This window comes from Siphateles boraxobius, unplaced genomic scaffold, assembly GCF_051911475.1.
Source record: "Siphateles boraxobius isolate OS27281-9 unplaced genomic scaffold, OSU_SipBor_1 100, whole genome shotgun sequence".
In the NCBI taxonomy this organism is placed as follows: domain Eukaryota; kingdom Metazoa; phylum Chordata; class Actinopteri; order Cypriniformes; family Leuciscidae; genus Siphateles; species Siphateles boraxobius.
In genome coordinates, this window is record NW_027508701.1 from 2737673 (window position 1) to 2758968 (window position 21296).

At 38.9% G+C, this 21296-nt stretch overlaps 1 protein-coding gene across 2 annotated transcripts in view; it reads left to right on the forward strand.

Annotated features, from left to right (window-relative positions):
- The first annotated feature begins 9435 nt into the window (after positions 1-9435).
- Positions 9436-21296, forward strand: part of LOC143746857 (uncharacterized) — a 33559-nt gene continuing 21698 nt past the window's right edge. Inside the window, exons 1-2 of one of the 2 annotated variants that reach the window (XM_077239049.1) lie at positions 9436-9505; positions 10163-10295. In XM_077239049.1, coding sequence (XP_077095164.1) covers positions 10211-10295 — 85 coding nt within the window. In that variant the 5' untranslated portion in view covers positions 9436-9505; positions 10163-10210. Of the gene's footprint in view, positions 9570-10162; positions 10296-21296 lie in introns of both variants that reach the window. The other variant, XM_077239058.1, reaches the window with a different exon arrangement.

Consider the following 21296-nt stretch of genomic DNA (forward strand, 5'->3'; position numbering starts at 1 on the left):
ACAGAACCTTCACCGCTGGTCCTCGTCCGGGATCCAATGGAGTTCGACTTAATTGACTTTTTTATAGAGCCTTCACCGCTGGTCCCGTCCAGCCCAGAGCCTTCTTCACCGCTGGTCCCGTCCAGCCCAGAGCCTTCTTCACCGCTGGTCCCGTCCAGCCCAGAGCCTTCTTCACCGCTGGTCCCGTCCAGCCCAGAGCCTTCTTCACCGCTGGTCCCGTCCAGCCCAGAGCCTTCTTCACCGCTGGTCCCGTCCAGCCCAGAGCCTTCTTCACCGCTGGTCCCGTCCAGCCCAGAGCCTTCTTCACCGCTGGTCCCGTCCAGCCCAGAGCCTTCTTCACCGCTGGTGCCGTCCAGCCCAGAGCCTTCTTCACCGCTGGTCCCGTCCAGCCCAGAGCCTTCTTCACCGCTGGTCCCGTCCAGCCCAGAGCCTTCGCCGCTGGTCCCGTCCAGCACAGAGCCTTCGCCGCCGGTCCCGTCCAGCACAGAGCCTTCGCCGCTGGCCCCTCTTCTCCGCTGAGTCCATCCTGTCCAGAGGCTGTCACTCACCCCAAGTATTTTTTTTGGGGGGGGGGGCAGTAGGCCCTCGCCGTGGGCGCCCAAGAGCCCACGGTCACTATAAAGGTCCTTACCGCCACGGTCACTATAAAGGTCCTTCACCGCCACGGCCGCCCGCAGGGCCTTCACCGCCAGGGGTGGTCTCCTACTCTGCCATGGCCCCCTGACCAGTCTGCTCTGCCGTGGCCGCCTGGACCATCCTGAAGTCCGTCCAGCTGCACCCGGTCCGCCTCACCGTCAAGGACTCCAGGATGCCCACCCCCCCTCCCGTGTTCTGTCTTCTTCGGCGCGGGTCGCGCCTAGCGGGAGGGGGGAGTTATGTCACATTCACTTCCTTCATCATCTTTGTCAACACTACACTTCCCAGGATCCCGCTTGTCTCCTCACCTGAACTCACTCCCTCATTAACCACCTGTTCCTCGTCATCATCATCTGTGTCACCTGTCTTCACCTCGTTAGTGTTCATTTGTACTTGTATTAAGTCTCCTTCTGTTCAGTTAGTCCTCGTCGGTTTTCCTCTGTAAATGTTACTGTGTTTTGTGTGTATTTACCTTCTGCCCGTCAACCTGCCTGGACCTGTTTGTTGTTTTTGGATTTGGAGTAAATCTTTGAATTGGAGCTTTTTGCCTCAGCCTCTGTCTTTATCTGCACCACACTCGTGACAATTACCCTGTCAAACTGTACGAGAAACTGTTTTAAACGGGCACAAAAAAAACAACAACTTCATGACCAATTTGAAACTTCCAGTGTATTTATCTGGATTTTCGTGTTCATTAAGATCCGGGGAGTTGCCTGGCCACAGACCCAAAATGTCAAATGTAATGAACACCGAGTCACTTTATTATGATGTGATGTGACTTGACATGAAGTCATATGAAATATGTGACACCTCTAAATATTATACTGATTATGAGTTTAATGTAAATGTTAATTTAAGGGACAGTCTGTCGCTTGTTCATTTCAACATCAGAAGTCTTTATGCAAATTTCAACAAAATGAAGTATTATAGTCGATTCAAAATAATATCATTCTCTGAAACATGGATTAGCAATGAAAAGGGTGTAGACTTTGAAATAGAAGGTTACAAGCTATACCACATAAAAAGACCAGAAAAAAGAGGAGGACGTGTTGCGTTGTATGTTGATAGTCATCTGAAATGCAAACTTGTCAATTGTGTATGAAAAATTTCTATTGCAATCAAGGGAATCTTTGAATGTGTAGCTGTTGAAATTGACATGGGAAAAAACAGGAATGTGATTGCTGTTTGCATTTACAGAGCTCAAGGATCCAAAATATACGTTTTTCAAGACAAATTTGAACAATTACTCGATACACAGAATAACCACAAAACATTTTTAATAAGTGGTGATTTCAATATTGATTTTCTCAATCAATCTAAATGTAAGTTTACTTCAGATTTCTTAGATGCATTGTATACAAGATCTCTTTTTTCATTAATTACACAGCCTAGCAGAATCACAAGCTCGTGTGCCACATTAATTGACAATATTGTCACAAATGATGTTCAAAAAATTGTTCAAAGTGGATTACTGATAAATGACTGATAAAAGGGGAAATGAAGCAGTCAGTCAAGTTTACACAATTTACAAGATGGATTTCCACTATAATCAAAAATTATATAAGAAACATGACAAATGTTAACATATAAAATAAAAAAGAAACACCATTATATCTTTCGAGGCAAGGGCACTGCCATTGTGCAGTATTATAACCGGTGACATCACGGCTTGGTTGGCTTTAAAGGCTCTGGGCTGAGTACAGTAAAACACACTAGCTGCGTTTACATGGACCCTTTTAATCGGATTTAAGTCTAAATCTGATTAAAAACCTTCATGTAAACACCTTAATTGATCCGATTGAGCTCGATCTGATTGAAATTTAGATCGGATTGAAAGGGGTGGTTTAAACCTTTTCTAATCCGATCGAGAGAACATGTAAACACTTAATCGGACTGAAAACCAAATCTGATAGGAATGCGCATGTGCAATGACGTCGAATGACGTAATCACGCGCGGTTGTTGTTGACGGGAAGATGGCGTGCGGCTTCTAAAACATACTGGTATTCTAAAGTTGATTGCATTGACTGGAAATATGCATTGTTGCTGCCAAAAAAATATTGCATAACAAATAAGGTGAGAGAAGTACATTTTAAAATACTTCATCTGGTGTACCCAGTAAAAACTCTTTTTCTAAGATTTCGTACTGATGTAGATGTTATATGTGATTTCTGTGGGACAGAGAAAGAAAATGTTGTCCACTTATTTTTTAATTGCATTTATAGCTAAATGTTTTGGGTGGATATGGAATGTTTTCTTTGTAAATGGTTAGGAATGAAAGTTTTATTTTCTGAAAAAGATGTCTTTTTTTATTTTAATAGACAAAGTTTACCACCAAATGTGGCCTTTGTTGTTAATCTCTGTTTGATTATGGGGAAATATCATATACACAAACAAAAATGGGCTAAAGGAAAACCCAATTTTTTTATTTCAGATAGAAATGAAAAGTTATTGTGAGTTACTACTTGGGTTAAAAAAAAGTAAAGCCATACGTACTAGGTTTTTATGTGAAGCTTTTATGTTATTTATTTCATGATCTCATACCTGTCCTTTTTTATTTTATTTATTTTTTTCATTATTTGTATTATTATTTTTAAATTACTTTATATTTTCTTTCTATTTGCTGTAATGTATAAATATTCAATTAAAAAAAAAAAAAAAAAAAGGAAGCTGGCATGCGGTAAGCAAAATTGGTCTGTAGCAGAAACCACGTTTTTGCTGAATATTTTGAACGAAGAAAAAATAGTTGAAAGACTAGACGGTCGTAAGTCACGCAATAATGACTTGTTCAAGCAGGTTTTTGAAAAAATGCAACAAGCCGGATTTAACAGGTCAGTCGAGCAAATAAAAACCCGCTGGAAAGGGCTTAAAAGTGGGTACTATAAGGCGAAATCCCAAAACAACAAAAGTCGCGAATCTCCGGCTAATTTCCCATTCTATACCATTATGGATGAACTACTTGGAGAAAGACCACTGGTGAACTTCACAGCACATGGTGTGGATGTCGGCTTCCCTGAAGAAGATTGCTTTGATGCGAGTGCTTCTACCGTCCCGGAAGACGAGACTGGTAAGTTTTGATTTCACCGCAGCCGCGTAACACATGCAGAGATGTACACACTAACATTTCATGTACACTGATTGGTCATAGAGTTAGCTTTTATTCATAATGATTTTTATATATGTAGATGTAGATAATGTGAGCAACTTTGAGGAAGCGGGAATGAGCAGCTCTGTACACCGAGAAGAGGAGACAGCTGAAGGCAATCGCGCCCATGCTCTACCAAGTTCTGCAAAAAAAAGTACGTTTCATGCCAAATCATTCATTATGATAAAAAATAACTTGACTCCAGTGCATTTAACTGACTTTAATTGTATGGATTTGAGTTTATGCCTCGACTAATGCTTTTATTATTGCATTATTAATTCCGGTGTTTGCCAGCAATCCAACCCATAACCTTTGGCATTGCTAGAACCATGACATTTAGTAACCGAACAACAGGCATGTTTTAGTGACACATTTGGAAATATGTGAACATCCTTGTTTTGTTTTTAAGTGTTTAATAGACTGGCAGACTTTTTTTTAGTAATCTCTCAACAACAACTGAAAATACTAATAATAACATGCCTAACTAAACTTGCATGTTAACTAGAGTTTTACACAAGTTTTGTTTAAAGAAGAACACACACTCACACACTCACAAGTAACGTCTTTAATTTGGGGTTTGTGGAACATTTTTGTTATGATTGTACAGTAAAAACATCTACATGTTTGTTTATCTCTGCTTACTCTCATTTTTTTTAAAATCTGATGTCTTAGGTCTTTAAAGTAATGTAACTTTCACATTAGGTTGAATGTAAATAATGCATATCTTTCTGTTCATTTAGGACGAAAGACCTCATCTGGTTATGCCAAACTAATGCTCGTTTGGTCAGCTGAACAAAGATCCTTCTTGGATAGAATTGAACAACACCAAGAAAGAAATCAACAACGTGACGAGATGTTACTCTCAAGGTTTCTGGAAGAAAGCACTCGCTCAACTGAACGTCTGTTAGGACAAATATTTGAGGGTCTCAGGAGTATTATTAAGCAGCTCCTCATAAGCATAAGCAGCTCCTCATAAGCAGCTCCTCATTTCCAGGCACAAGCTCCACCACCCAATCCTTATAGGCAGCCTCCGCAGCACTACCCAGGCCAATTTTACAACAGGCCAGTGCATTATTCTGCCAATGTCCCAAACGCCGGTGGAACTAGTAGCTCTGACGGCAGCCTGCATGACCTAGGTTAGACTGCAATAATAAAACTAATGCTGTCAAATGAATTAATCACATCTAACATAAGTCTGTTTATGTGATATATATATCAGTTGCTGTAGGATATTAACTACTAATTGAACAGCATGGATTTTCAACTTGAGTCAGTGTCAAATATTTGTGAATGACTAAATGTAAATGTTATAATCATTTCATTTAAATGAACATAATGCTTTTTCAACTTCTGTGTGAGATAAACTTCCAAGGTCCTCAGCAATGCGGAGGGAGGGAAATTCCTGCTTCTACACACACACACACACACACACACACATACATAGACGCTCGCTCGCTATGTTTTTTGAGACAGTGTGATATCATTCATACATTGGATTGTTTGCAATATTTTTGTGACTCCATTTTATTCAAACTTTTTGTGTGAGGTTTTATTTTATATTCTTTTACAGAACAGATAAACTTCCACCATTTTTTCTTATCACTTTCACGGCTGACCCATTTATACATGCTGCTGCTCAGGAATGCAGGGGACGGTAACAAAACACCAGCTTCAAACAATCAAACTAACTGTCACCATCAAAGCCAATACATCTCAAACTAACTGTCACCATCAAAGCCAATACATCTCAAACTAACTTTCACATCACTTTGTAACTGTAACATCAAAGCTTATGTTAACATCAAAGGCCAATACCTCCCTTTTCTTGATCAAATTAACTTCAAACGATCAAACTAACTGTCACCATCCATCATTTTGACAGAAGCTGTAAATGCAAGGGGTGGAACTAGATCAAAGGTCATCATCCATCATTTTGACAGAAAGTTTAACCGGAAGGGGCGGAACTAGGTCAAAGGTAACAGGAAGGGGCGGAACTAGGTCAAAGGTAACAGGAAGGGGCGGAACTAGGTCAAAGGTAACCGGAAGGGGCGGGACAAGAAGGGGAGGAACCGGAAAGGGCGGGGGAAGATCAAAGGAAAGCCACGCCCACTTGTCAATCAATCATTTTGACAGTTGCAGTAAGATATTAACTACTGGCATTAAAAGATTCTTGTTCAGGGGTCAAATGCAGTGCATAATTTATGTATCCTTTCAAGAGCCAGTCAAGGAGGGGGTACGCAGGGTCCCCAACTATCAAAAGTCTAGTGTCTTGTACCTCGATGTTCTTCACACCCTAAAAATGAGTAGTAGTATTATTTAATAAATAGTCTTATTTAATTAATATTCCATTTAAAAAGGAAAGCGGTCACAACCCTCACCTTTGGTAGCAGATGAGATCTTTGGAAGAGGTCAGACTGGCGTAGAACATTGGCATCATGAGAACTGCCTGGCATTTTACAGCTGATGCTCCAAAAACTAAACAGAAGTAAGTATGTATATATATATATATATAAATATATAAATCCACTTAAAGTATGCACAGTTTATATAATTGTCTACATATATGCAGTTTATAAAACTAGCATGATATGTTATAAATCTTACTTATTACATTTTTGACTTATTAAAAAAAACATTTCAAGTAATCCATGATAAAAATTATTTGGCTTACCATAATTTGTGATCTACAACAGCTTGCAAAACGTAAGAAGGCCAGCCTTTACGGTTAAGAAAATCTTTGTATCCTTCTGAAGGTGGAATGCTGGGAATATGTGTTCCGTCTATAATTCCCATTATTTGAGGAATGTTGTGCATCTCCTCAAACCTCTTGGAGATCTCCAGTTCTTTCTCCTCATTTGGCACCTGGATCAGCTGTTTTATCGGACCTCTCACCATGCCTTTGCAGAACATGTAGATGAATTTCTTCACTGTGCTTTTATTGACGCCAAATTGATTCGAGATGACACGGTATTCCGCACAGCTGCCGAGTTTGTACAGGACGATTGCGACTCGCATTGTTAAGGGTATTGGTGCCCTCACCGTAACTTCATCGGGTGCCATGTACCCCTCTACCATTAAACATAAGGTCATAAATGATTGTCGTGTCATCCTAAAATTTTCCTTCCACTCCTCGTCCGTGAAGTGGTGTAAGACAACGTTGTCCCACCAGTCCTTGCTTCGGACTTTCATCCACAAACGCCGTGTTCTGGGCTCTGGCATGGGCATTTTAATGGCTTGATAAATACAAGCAGCACGGCACAAAACACCACGCGCTCGTCGTCTCCTAATTAGCAGCTGAAATAGACTAATGTTAATTCTGAGATTTAAAACAAAAAAAGAAGCAATGGTAAGAGGGTGATTGCTGTGCGCATCGTGGAACCACGGGAATCGTCAAGTGCACTGCGCATAACTGCGCATGTGTAAAGATTGAATCAGATTGAAAGTTTGTGACATGTAAACGCGCACATCAACCCGATTACTTTTTGTGTCGTCCATGTAAACACCGCGTTCGGATTCATTAATCAGATTGATTTTAATCAGATTGAACCATGTAAACGCGACTAGTGAAAGATGCATGTAAGCTGGTCGAAATAAGCGAACAACTAACGTTAGGTACAGTCATTGTTAGCTAACAGCTGTAAGCATGAACTAGCTAACGCTAACTTAGTGTTTAGCTAGTGAAGTGTATTAGTAGCCTACCAGACAAAAAGACGACGTCTAACGTTATATTTTAACAAACTGCACATGGACAGAGACAAGGAAACGCGCAACTGTGGACCTCATAAAAAGTGAACTCTTTGTGAAAGTGAACTACAGCTACACCTGCCAGGAGTTCTACAGACACATTATAAATGAGAAGGCCCTACTCGAAGCTGCCAGATCAGACAAAAAATATAAATTCAAGATGCACTGAATCCGGTAAGAACGCATTTAGTCTTTCCTAATGGAATTTATGTGCTTATTTGGAAATGTGCTTTTTAGCAATTGGATAATTATTTTCACTGAATTATTTAGATTGAATAGACCCGTGCTGCAACTTTTTTCCGCCACCTCGCAAACAACAAAATTAATAAATAAATGCCCCAACACGTTCTTACTGAACGAATCAGTAGCCTATTCGAACGAATCGTCTGAATTAATGATTGAACTCACTCGTTAAGACGGTGGCTTGGCACCACCTTCTGGCTGTTTTAGTTTCATACTTATATAATTTCATCGATTCTACCATTTCATATTTCAATATTCAAAATGTTATATTAAAAAATGAATCTCATAGCATTATTTAGGCCTACTCATTTGTAATTGCAGTGTAAATGCATCCATGGCTCCTCTGCATTAACAGTCTGTGTAAATAATATCTAACGCCATTCAGAGTCAGCGTCACACGTCCCACATCTGCAGTGCGAAAATGGATTTAGTTGAAACTGATTTTATTTTACTGGTAACAGCCCTATAGTAGTGCCTTATTACCTGAATTAATCAGTTAAACTTAAGAACTTATAGGCTACATGATGATGCATACAGTCTATAATAAGGTTTTAAAAAATGCCCCAGGAAATCTATTTATGTCATAAAATGTGGTTAATAGTGGATAATTTGACGCGCTTCCGTGTTATCTGCGGACTCTGTTCATGTTTGGCCAGACATTTTAGAAATCCCGACCTGCTGATGTTTTACACCCATGTCCGGAATAAAGAGTAGGCCTATGTATGGTAAACCTATATAGCTGCATACAGTTAGGGCATATTAAAGGACATAAACTCTGAGATAAGATTTTGGCCATATTGCCCATCTCTACGTCATTTATTACGTCACTGCCTGACCTGTAGTCCACAAACCTCTTGCATGTTGTTTGGTCACACCACAAGGTGTCACTGTGGCCTTAATGCTTCAGCACTGCCACTAGGCAAACCCCAATAAATGTATAAATAAATAAATGCATACATAAATAAATGTAGACATAAATACATATATACATAAATAAATGTGAAAATAAACAAATTCGAAAATAAATAAATCAAAATATAAATAAATGTGGAAAAAATATAATTATAAATAAGGAAATAAAAGTATAAATAGTCATTTATTTATTTATTTTTACATTTATTTGCATATTTATTCATTTTTAATTTCTTGCGGGTTTGGTCCTCCATACTGTAATAAGTGTTAAAAACATTTAACTTGGTCACTCAAACTTAATTTGTCTGCTACTTTTTGCCAGCCCTCTCTCCTGGCTCTTGCACACTTTTGAGGTGTTCCCTGGTGTTTAATTAAGCTTTCAAATTCAGCATAACCTTCAAGCAATAAGTCTTGTTCTGCTGCGGAGAAAAACTCATATCTATGAGAAAAACTGAGCGCGCTCTTTGGCCGAACAGCCAATAGCAGCGTTGCTGATCAATGTTTCTACTATCGATACATATTCCCTTTAAAACCAGCGCATGAACGCGCAATTATCTCAGATAACTCAATCCAGCTATACTAATCATAACCGGCAGGAGTGTTCGAAGAACCTAATTAGCCGGATCATGATGAGCACGATGATATTATTTTGGATGTCTCGTTTGATCTCGGATGTTTTAAGCAACGAAAGAAGAACGAGCCTCGCTCTTTACACCTCTGTGGACTGGATATTGGACAGCAGATTGAACAGGACTTTTATTTTGGGCGATATGACATCATAAAGCTGCGCCGTGCTCCTGCAACTGTTATGATTAAACTGAAGAAAGGTTTGTGGTTTTACGCATTTAAAGTTTAAATCGATCGACGTCGATTTGATAGTTTTTACAAGAGGTATGTGACCATGTATTATTTAACATATCCTTGTAATATTAATGTATGAATATTCAGGGGTTTTTTGTGAGTAAAGCGTATTCATTTCGCGTACTATTTCGTGAACCCGTTCATCGTAAACACGAATTCGGGCTTTGGAAAGTGGTGATGGAGAAATGGAGTAAATTGAATCTAATGCTTTGCCAAATGACTCACTGATTCAAATCGGTTGAATCACCGCACGCTGACGAATCCTGCCGCTCAAAAGTGTAAAATTACAACGAAAACAAAAATATTATTATTAATAATGATACATTTTATGAACTAATCGCAAATGTTTTCAAGACAACATCATCTGTTAAATGTACAAATCATTAAACATGAAGTGTCTGTATAATTTGTTATTTTATTGTTTTGTAGTGTTTGTTTTGAGTGATTTTTGTTTAATCAGTTGATTTAAGTCCATTAACTCTCACTCTGACTGACTCCCTCACCAGTGCGCTGAACTACTGAACTAGAGCTGATGGAGACGCACTCAGAGATTTACTGTGAATTTATTTCTTTTTCTATTAATTATTCTCATCTTAAACATGACAAATTGTCCAAACACACAGGAAAACTACTGGAGAAACATCTGAGATCCACGTCACACTTTTATAAAGATGGCGTTTATTAAAGAGGAGAGTGAAGACATAAAGATTGAAGAAGTGTTCAGCGTGAAACATGAAGATACTGAGGAACAAACAGGTTAGTTTCATGCGAACCTTATTAAAATGATCTACAAAAGTTTGGTTTTTTTAAATGTAATTAATTAAATTAATAAATTAAAATTAAGATGGTTTTATTTCACATGGAGCGGGTCTTCTCATGTGGACAGACATGTTTGTTGAGATCACATGACCAGACAAATGGAAATAAAGGGTTTCCGCATGGACCAGTACACTTGCAGTATATGGACTAGAGGGATTATTTATATAGATTATAAATCTGTTATTCCGAAGAAAGGAAATCATATACATCTGGGATGGTATAAGTGAGTAAATGATGAGAGAACATTAATTTTGGATGAAATATCCCTTTAACTATCACCACAGACCCATCAAGTACCTTTCACTAAACCAAAGATTGAAACCAAAAACAGTAATATTAATGTTAACATTTTATGAAAGGTGGCCCTTATTACAATAATACACTTAAAAACAATCAAGTTTGTTGGTGAAAAAATGTTGATATTGCCAAATCATGAGAATAGTTACAATTATTATTTTGATGTATTGGCATCCATTTTATTTTAAACCCTAAAAAGTCAGTCGTTTCATTTGACATGAGATCACTGCAGTTAGCAAATGACAACAAGGCAGTTTCACTTGTATAAAAATGAACCCCAAGAAATGACCCACAGGCTCAACCCAGCTTTTGACTTTCCCCCTCAGACAGAGCGAGCGTAGGCTTATGCAGATGTATTTAGAGGTTATGTTTTGCTATTGGCCCTGGAACGTTTATATTTTTGAACAATCTGCTTTCTTTAGTTCAAAAGCACTCTGATTTATTGTTTTGCGAGCAGTAAGTAGTAAAACAAGTTTGGAAAAAGTGTATCTGAAATTAGGGATGCATGATACAATTAGCCTGGTCCTACTAGACTCTCGTACATTTCATTTGTACAGAGAGTCTGGCCACTCTCCATTGTCAAGCATTAACTTCCTTGAAGGCAGGAACTCTGTTGAAGTTTAAAACTATTGGATCTGCCCAGAGTCACTCTCTGGATCTGCCATAACCCATCGCTAACGTTTGGTGGTGACGTAACCCTACAACTCAAACTGTCATCTTTCTCAGCCACTCCCTCTGTTCGCTGATTGGACCGGTAAAAATTTGTTCGGAGAAAACCTGAATATACTGCAAACCCAGACGGAGTACTGAAGGAAAATGAAAATTGAGCGGAAGTACTTAGGAGGGCGGAGCCAGGCTACGATACAATGGCCACTATATCAGTATCTGCTGATAAATGTTCTTTTTAATATCATCGTTTCGATCCGATAAGAAAATTTGGCTGATATATTAAATCCGATAAAAAATGAAGTATTTCTTTCAGCTGACACACTTCAGATTAGGGCTGAACGATATGTCATTAATTGCAAAGTTTAACTATCATAGAGTGAAAGTTTATCATTTGCAAGTGTTTTTAAAAGATAAATTGTATTAATTACGGTAATTAATTATATTTTATAAATACTGTGAAAACTGTCATTTAAAAAAAATAAAAAATAATAATATGTTTATTTTCTATAGCGCCTTTCAAGAACCCAAGGTCGCTTCACAATGCAATACAAAAAACAAATAGCAAACAAACAAGCGAACAAATACAAAGGCCATCTGCTTACGAGAGACAAAACAGATGGAAACAAGCATACACTGGTTTGCATGAAAAGGAGATGTTGCATTTTACATGCGATTGTTCAATTTCTGTACCTGAATACTGTTAGATTTACCTGAAAAACATAAAGCACTGATTATTTCAGTTGTATCTTTCTTTTATTGTATTTATCTATGCTTATAATTTGTTTATTTTCTATTCAGATTCACTCCCCTACAAAATCACCCCAATTATTTTAAAATGAATCATTCTTTTAAAATAGAGCTATTCAAATCATCTGGTGCAATTGTTTTTATATCGCAATATATATTGCAGAAAAACAAAATATCGCAATGTAACTTTTTTCCTATATAGTGCAGCCTTATTTCAGATGTGCGCTGTACGCCATGATGGATGAATGATGAATTGCTTGAAATATGATTGGAATCACTTCGAAAAGAAAAGTACACTAAAGTGCAACAACTGCAGCACAAGTCTGTCATATAGGCTTCATAACATCATAATGAGAACAAAACTGTAAAAGGATGATGTGAATTCATTGCTCGCCCGTGTTTTAGCTCAAGCTCACTTTTACGAGAAGAGCGCATCCACAACAGGAGTTACACATTCTGACCAGCACGTAACTTTGTTCAAGTTCACTTGTGCATTCGTTAGGGCTGGGACGGTTACCGCAATACCGCGGTCACGTGACTCCAACCGCGGGTCTGAGCTCGTCACCGCCATCACCGCAAAAAAATAAAAGTGCCTTGGCCTGCACATGTGTGCACGTTGTGTATAATGACATGGATTCATTGAGTCTAACGACATGGATTATGTATAATGATATTGTGGCTTACATGGATTCAAGGTTTTCTAAACAAAACTTATCATCAAAAGATGGCGCAAATCCAATCTTTCACGAGTTGAGGAGCGCAATGTTCCATGACACATAAAACATTCCATTCGTATTAGAGATGCGCGGATGGGCTATTATTATTTTATCCGCAACCGCATCACAAAACTCATCATCTGTCCGCCATCACCCGCACCAACGTTTTTTGAACAATTCCGAAACCGCATCCGCGGCGCTGACTGTTTTAAGGTCTATGAGCAATGCGAGGCGCTGCTGCCGCGAGGCTAGAAAGCTCTTGGCTGTTCAAGAAAGATCCAATGCAGCAAAGATATTTAAAGGCTAAAGTCCCTAGTATATTGGCTATGTTGTATCCCCAGAATATCAGCAGTGAACTCCGTCTCCGATCGACGCCCAGGGATAAATATGATTAAGTAAATGGCCTATAACGCACATCAGCAAACCTGACCTTACATGAATAGGCTACTGTAGACTAAAATTTTATCATTTCGTTTTGAATTTTGTTTAAAAGTAGACCTTTAGGCCCAGCCTACGCAGAGTTTCGGTTCATTTATGAGACGAGCTCCAGTTCACCCGCAAGAGACCGAACCCGCGCCTCCACGTCCTCCTGATTATATGTCTGCTATTTGCTTCTTATTTCTTAATTCCAGGCAATTAGTTAATGAAACAGTGATTAAAATTAAGGTACAATTTATACAAAACGAAATTTAATTTAAGGAAAGGCTTTCTACAAAACAAAACTTAATAAAGTGGTCAAAATCGTGTCTGACCCATCTTATGATCCTATCTTACTCATGCTGTTCACTCTTCATATAATCGACATAGATTAAATAAAAAATAACACTATATTATGTAAACATAAATATGGAGTATAATATTTGTAATTAAGACATGTTGCAATAGGTGTTCTTTCATTTCCAATGTGAACATCATAATGTATTCTCCTGAAAATGATGAATTCAATGCGAATGTATCTGAGAATATTCTTAAATAAGGAAATCTATTCAGTGATTGGTTCATGCCAGATTACTGCTTGATGAAAATGTGACTATTTCAAATTGTGCTCCTTTTTTTTCGGATGTAGGTGACAATATTTAACAAAGTCTGTCTAGCAGAAACGACTTCTGGTGCGTGCGCGAAAGTCTGTGTTGGGGAGGGGCTGGCTATTTAAAGCAGTTTACCGCCATACCGCGGGAAAATCTTGCTTTTCAACCGCGGTTAGAAAAAATCCTTACCGCCCCAGCCCTAGCATTCGTTTCATTTTGTGCAGATATAAGTTGTAATATGTTTATGTGGTATAAATATCTGATTAGCGTTTGTTTCATGAGTTTATTAACCTGTTAATAAAGCGCTTCAGTTTCTCTCTGTTCATTCAGCTCTTCAGCTTCAGCGCAACTCAAACAGGAATTATGTTATTTGAAACAGTAATGCTAATTTTATGTTTCTTTTTCAAAAACAATAAACATTGATGCATTATTAATAATAATAATAAGCACTTTTTTCTTGTATTATTTTTCAAACAATATTTTTCTTTGTAGAGAAAAAAAAAACTTCTGTGGCTCAGGTAGAGATTTGAGAGTTTGAGTATACTCCTAAATGGCTCGTTTCCACCGAGCGGTACAGTACAGTACGATTCGGGACGGTAAACCCTGGTTCGGGACGGTAAACCCTTATCCGGCTTGCATTTCCACCGCTAAGAGTACCCTTACTTGATAAGCGTGGTGTAGCCTATGCCGGAAAGAAGCGATCAACGTCATTTTCGTGCGAAGAAGAAAGCGACATAGTAAACAACAATGTTGTTTACAGAAGATCTTGTTCTTGCTTCTCGGCATGTGGCTGTTTGTCACAAGAAGCCAAGCGCCGACATTAGGCGTTTCTCAATACCATGTACGCAAAGGTCGGACTTGCCAAGTCCGACTCAGGAGACTGACTCCCGGTAATTCTGCAAATGGAACAGCGCGTTCTTGAAAGCGTCACTCAGCTCGCTCTGCTGAGCGGTTATCTCTGTACAGTTTGGGCAACAATAAAACGAAATATGTAATAAAACACCACTCTGCCTCTTCGTTTTCATTTAAAGAAATCTTAAACATTAGCCACACAAATGTGCTTCAGGCAATGCGTATTGATTATATTGATTATACTGCATGTATAACGTTAGCCTATTTATAACAAAACTAATTATAAACCAAACTCTGCCTCTTTTCATTTAAATTTTAAACATATTAATATGTTCCAGGCAATATGTGCATTTGTACTCTTGTCATTTTTAATTTTATTATAGTGAAGATGATCAAACTCAACCCTGTCTCTTTTTGTTCAATTTCAGTTTTATCAATAATAGCCATTATAAAAGTACAAGTAAAATGTACAAGAATTGTACAATAAGAAATAAAAACAAACAATTCAGTCAAACATACAAAGTCAGAGCTTAAGTCTAACGTAACAATGGAAAATTTAAATAGCCTAAATATACAGGTGCTGGTCATATAATTAGAATATCATCAAAAAGTTAATTTATTTCAGTAATTCCATTCAAAAAGTGAAATTTGTATATTATATTCATTCATTACACACAGACTGATATATTTCTAGTGTTCATTCCTTTTAATTTTTATGATTATAACTGACAACTAATGAAAACCCCAAAATCAGTATCTCAGAAAATTTAAATATTGTGTTTAGGTTCAATATTGACACCTGGTGCCACACTCTAATCAGCTAATTAACACCTGCAAAGGCCTTTAAATGGTCTCTCAGTCTAGTTCTGTAGGCTACACAATCATGGGGAAGACTGCTGACTCTACAGCTGTCCAAAAGATGACCATTTACATCTTGCACAAGGAGGGCAAGACACAAGTCACAAGGCAAGTCATTGCTAAAGAGACTGGCTGTTCACAGAGCTCTGTGTCCAAGCACATTAATAGAGAGGCGAAGGGAAGGAAAAGATGTGGTAGAAAAAAGTGTACAAGCAATAGAGATAACCGCACCCTGGAGAGGATTGTGAAACAAAACCCATTCAAAAATGTGGGGGAGATTCACAAAGAGTGGACTGCAACTGGAGTCAGTGCTTCAAGACACACAGACGTATGCAAGACATGCTTTTCAGCTATCGCATTCCTTGTGTCAAGCCACTCTTGAACAAGACAGCGTCAGAAGCGTCTCGCCTGGGCTAAAGACAAAAAGGACTGGACTGCTGCTGAGTGGTCCAAAGTTATGTTCTCTAATGAAAGTAAATTTTGCATTTCCTTTGGAAATCAAGGTCCCAGAGTCTGGAGGAAGAGAAGAGAGGCACAGAATCCACGTAGCTTGAAGTCCAGTGTAAAGTTTCCACAGTCAGTTATGGTTTGGGGTGCCATGTCATCTGCTGGTGTTGGTCCACTGTGTTTTCTGAGGTCCAAGGTCAACGCAGCCGTCTACCACGAAGTTTTAGAGCACGTCATGCTTCCTGCTGCTGACCAACTTTATGGAGATGCAGATTTCATTGTCCAACAGGACTTGGCACCTGCACACAGTGCCAAAGCTACCAGTACCTGGTTTAAGGACCATGGTGTCCCTGTTCTTAATTGGCCAGCAAACTCGCCTGGCCTTAAACCTATAGAAAATCTATGGGGTATTGTGAAGAGGAAGATGCGATACGCCAGACCCAACAATGCAGAAGAGCTGAAGGCCACTATCAGAGCAACCTGGGCTCTCATAACACCTGAGCAGTGCCACAGACTGATCGACTCCATGCCACGCCGCATTGCTGCAGTAATTCAGGCAAAAGGAGCCCCAACTAAGTATTGAGTGCTGTACATGCTCATACTTTTCATGTTCATACTTTTCAGTTGGCCAACATTTCTAAAAATCCTTTTTTTTTGTATTGGTCTTAAGTAATATTCTAATTTTCGGAGATACTGAATTTGGGATTTTCATTAGTTGTCAGTTTTAATCATCACAATTAAATGAAATAAACATTTGAAATATATCAGTCTGTGTGTAATGAATGAATATAATATCCAAATTTCAGTTTTTGAATGGAATTACTGAAATAAATCAACTTTTTGATGATATTCTAATTATATGACCAGCACCTGTATAAAGTTATGAAACTTGACTTAGCCCTCAGCCAAAACGATATGCCAGGGAACAAATTATAGATTCACGAGTCCAATGATCCCGTTAGGTCTACACAAGACGAATTATATCTCATGTTTAACCACTACAGAGATGTCAGGGTCGGCGGCAAATGTCAGAGCAACTAGCCGAGGAAAGGCTGTTCCAGGCGGTGTACATGAGCGCCGAGCGCCCGGGGATCGCCTGGAATGGATCTCACAACCTGGATCAAATTTTCATAAATCTTTATAAATAAACCACAGATTTGAGCTTTAAACAACTACATTCTCGCCTGAAAAACTCTTAAAACTACATTTTGTGATACAATAACAGTAGTATTACATTTCAACTGTATATTAAAAAATGGCACTTCTTATGTTGTCATTCCCCTTGTAGCTTGCGCCAGTGACGATTCTCTGTCAACCAATCAACGTTCTGCCGTGAGTCTAGCTCCACCCTTTAGGTACCCTACCACTGTGTTAGGTACTCCAACGGAAGGGTAACGAAAAGTGGTATGGTACGGTTTGGCATTTTGGTATCATTCACAACTTTTGACAGTGGAAACGGAAATAATTGCGTACTGTACTGCACTGTACCGTACCGCTCGGTGGAAACGGGCCATTAGAGCCTAATCACTGCCCGGGCTGATGCTCTCGATAGTCGAAGCTGTAGGCCTTCAGTAGGCCTCCTCGATAATCCGGTAGTGTATGATTGTATTCCCCTTGTTTAAAGGGTCAATAGCACTTCTGCTGAGTACACTGCCTGTTGGCGATGTAAACTTAGTATAACCAGGCCCACAGAAATGTTTGTGAGAGCACCTAAGAATGTCTGGGGATAGCTTTGCTAACACGGATTGCTTTCAAGTAGTCAGGCCTTCACAGGCCTCCTTGAAGTCGGTTCCCTTAACAAGTTGAATGTTTAGCATTAATTATCATGTTGCAGGCTCCCTTGGAGCCTCCCTGCCTGGTCAATATATATCAGGTTGAGCATAGTGTTCCAGAGACTACCTGAGGTTCGCTCTGTATGAATATGTAGCTCCCTAAAACTGGTCGGAAGGTCAATGGACTGACACGAGGCCTCCCTGTTAGATCAGCCTTAGAGCTGGAGACGCTCCCCTTTTTAGAGTGCCCAGCCTCCACAATGCTTTAAAGCACTGTGTAGATCCAGGATTGAGTAGAGTTACTCCCCTCAATGCTGAGTTCGTCAAGTCAAGTCCAGTCACATTTATTTTTATAGCACTTTTTTACAATACAGATTTTCAAAGCAGCTTTACAGAGATGACAGGAAAATAATGCAAAAAAGTTGTTGTTGTTTCTAGAAGAAAATAGCATCACATTTTAAAAACGTTATCAATTTAGTTCATTTATATATATATATATATAGCTCTGGTGTAAACTGTGATGTCATCGTCCAGCCCCGTTCTTGTATAATAGTGTCAATGCATGCAGATCAATATTATTGTTGAATATTCAATTAAATGTAACATTTAATGTCCCCTACTAAGCAAGCTAAGCCAATGTCAACAAAGGTGGAAAAAGGCGACAGTGCCAAGGAACCAAAACTCCATCAGGTGGCAGAATTGAGAAAAAAAACCTTGGAAGAACCCAAGCTCAGCCGGGGGGCCAGAATATTATCCAGTTCCGTCTGGTTGAAGATCGGAGTCACGCCGGTATGGAGACGGGTTTGTGGAGGATCAGTGCCAATGGCTGTAGTGTCGATGAGGCCTTCACAGTGGAGAGTATAGTTGACACAATCTCTCCTGACACTTCATGAGTTGTGGTTGTGTCTAGGCACAGGTCCACCATCTGATCTAGATGGGCGTGAAGAAATATAGAGCTGGATATCATCAGCATAGCAGTGAAAACTAATCATGCTTCCTAATGATATCTCCCAAGGGTAGCATGACAGAGTGAACAGCAACGGTCCTAGTACTGAGCCTTTTGGTACTCCATACTAAACTTGTGATCGATAAGAAGAAATCGCTAGTTAATACCACTAACAAGGCTCAAAATAGCCCCACACTAACACAGTAGCTTAATGAGGGTCTCTACATAGAAACCGAAGCAGTTTTGGTTTGGTTTGGTTACTTTATACCCGTAGGTCAACTGGTTTTACAGTGTAAGAGGCAGGAAATCCTTAGAACATTGTTGACCACAACATGACATACAACACACAAAACATTAAAACATATAAAAACAGGCAATAAAAAGAAGGAACCGAGAACAGTACATGACCAAAGTGCTTGTGCGTTTTGTGCAAATAATAATTTTACAGCTTGTTTAACAGTGTGATTGCTGCTGGTACAAAACTTTTTTTTTAAAAACGAGTGGTTCTACAAATAGGGACTTTTATCCTCTGTCCCGAAGGGAGACTCTGGAATTCCCTATTCAAAGGAATGTAGGAATTGTAGACTATCATTAGTGATAGCCATAGCTAACCTCTGTAATTGTTTTGCATACAGAGTCATAGGGTGCAGCTGGGATTCCCCAGTCAGCTTACTTGACCACTTAACAATTTGGTTTAGGCGATTCTTGTGCTTGACTGAGACACAACCAAACCATGCCACCAAGTCGAATGATATAATCGTTTCAATAAAAGACTTATAAAATAAGGTCATCATAGTCTTATCTATATTGAAATGATGTAATTTTCTCAAACAGTATAGGCGCTGTTGTCCTTTTTTACAGACAGCCTCACAATTCTCCTGGAAATTTAATTTAGAGTCAATAATTGTCCCTAGGTATCTATAAGATTGTACTTGGTCCACTAGTTGACCGTTTATAATTATTGCCTCATATCCTGGAGTTTTTCCAAAGTCAATGTACATATCCTTTGTTTTGGATATGTTCAATTGAAGGTGTGACTCCTCGCACAATCTGACAAAGTCTTCAATTATTGGACCATGGCCTCTTTCATTTTTATGGAGCAGACTCACTATGGCGGTGTCATCAGCATATTTTATAATGGTCCTATTTACATATTTGCTCTGACACATATTTGTATATAAAATGAACAGAAGGGGTGAAAGTACACACCCCTGTGGTGAACCTGTAGAAGAGCAAAGCTGACCAGATAGAGCTCCATTCACCTTTACTCTCTGTGTCCTGTTTGTTAAAAAATCCAGAATCCAACCAACAAGATTAGAAGAAAAATCAAATTGCTCAATAAGACGATTAGCTAAAATGTATTGTTGGATTGTATTAAAAGCAGATGAAAAATCAATAAAAAGAATTTGTGCATAGGACCCACTACCCTCGAGATGTATAAGCAGCAAATGAAGCAGAGTGAGAGTGGCATCTTCTACACCCCTGCGTGGCCTGTAGGCAAATTGCATGGGATCCAATGCATGTTCAGTTATCCTTAAAATGTGTTGTTTTATCAAATTTTCAAAACTTTCCATTAAAATTGAAGTGAGAGCGACAGGTTTTCACTGAGTGTTTTAGAATTACTACATTTTGGAACTGGGACCACTACCGCATCCTTCCAAATTTCTGGTACATGTTGCGTCTGCAAGGATTTATTAAAAATATATTGGAATATGTGACTCAGCTCTTTTGTACATGTTTTGATCACACGCCCACAAATGTTATCAGGTCCTTGACTCTTATTAATCTTTGTCCTACTAAAGACATTTTCAACATCCTTATATGTAATGTTTAAATGTTGATTATCATCCTTGAGCTTATGCTGGAGTGCTTGAACCTCCTGACTAAAATCAGACTTGTCAAAATGTGTAAAAAAAGAATTAAAAGCATTGGCAAGCTCAACATCTGATCCCAACCCCTCTGGAAAAGCATGACTACTATTTCTGTGCATCTGCATACCGTAATTCCTCAAATAAAAACCGGTAGTCAATTAAACGCCGGGCCTCTGATAGTGGCCGGGGGCGGGGTCAACACAGACAAATAAAGGCCGGTCTCAAATTAAGGCCGGGGAAAATTTAGTGTTGATAGGTAATCTCCTGTGCCTTTCATATAATGACATAACGTAACATACTCATTTTCCACTAGATATTTTCCTCTACATGTCATCATAGATGTCGGCCCGCTCTGACGCGACATAACTGCCAGATTCAAACTGTGCTTTCACGCTGAGCTAAAGACAGACTTTCAGCGCTTGTCACACCGTATATCGCAACTATTCAGTGTTTTTAACCACATCATGTTTATTTTAGGTTTCAGACATTTAAATACATATAATTTATAGAAGAACAATACATTTATAGTTTGTAAAATACACAATAGTATCTATGGAAGCGGCAATAACAATTCATTCAAATATATTTGCCGAAGTGTTTTATTCATATCACAGTGCAAGTAACTATTAAGTTTACTCTGTTCTTCTCCCAGTTCACCGGCCACTTACTTTAATGTATTTCGTGAGAAACTGATGAATTCACGTGCTGTAATAAATCCAACAGACAGGAATCTCT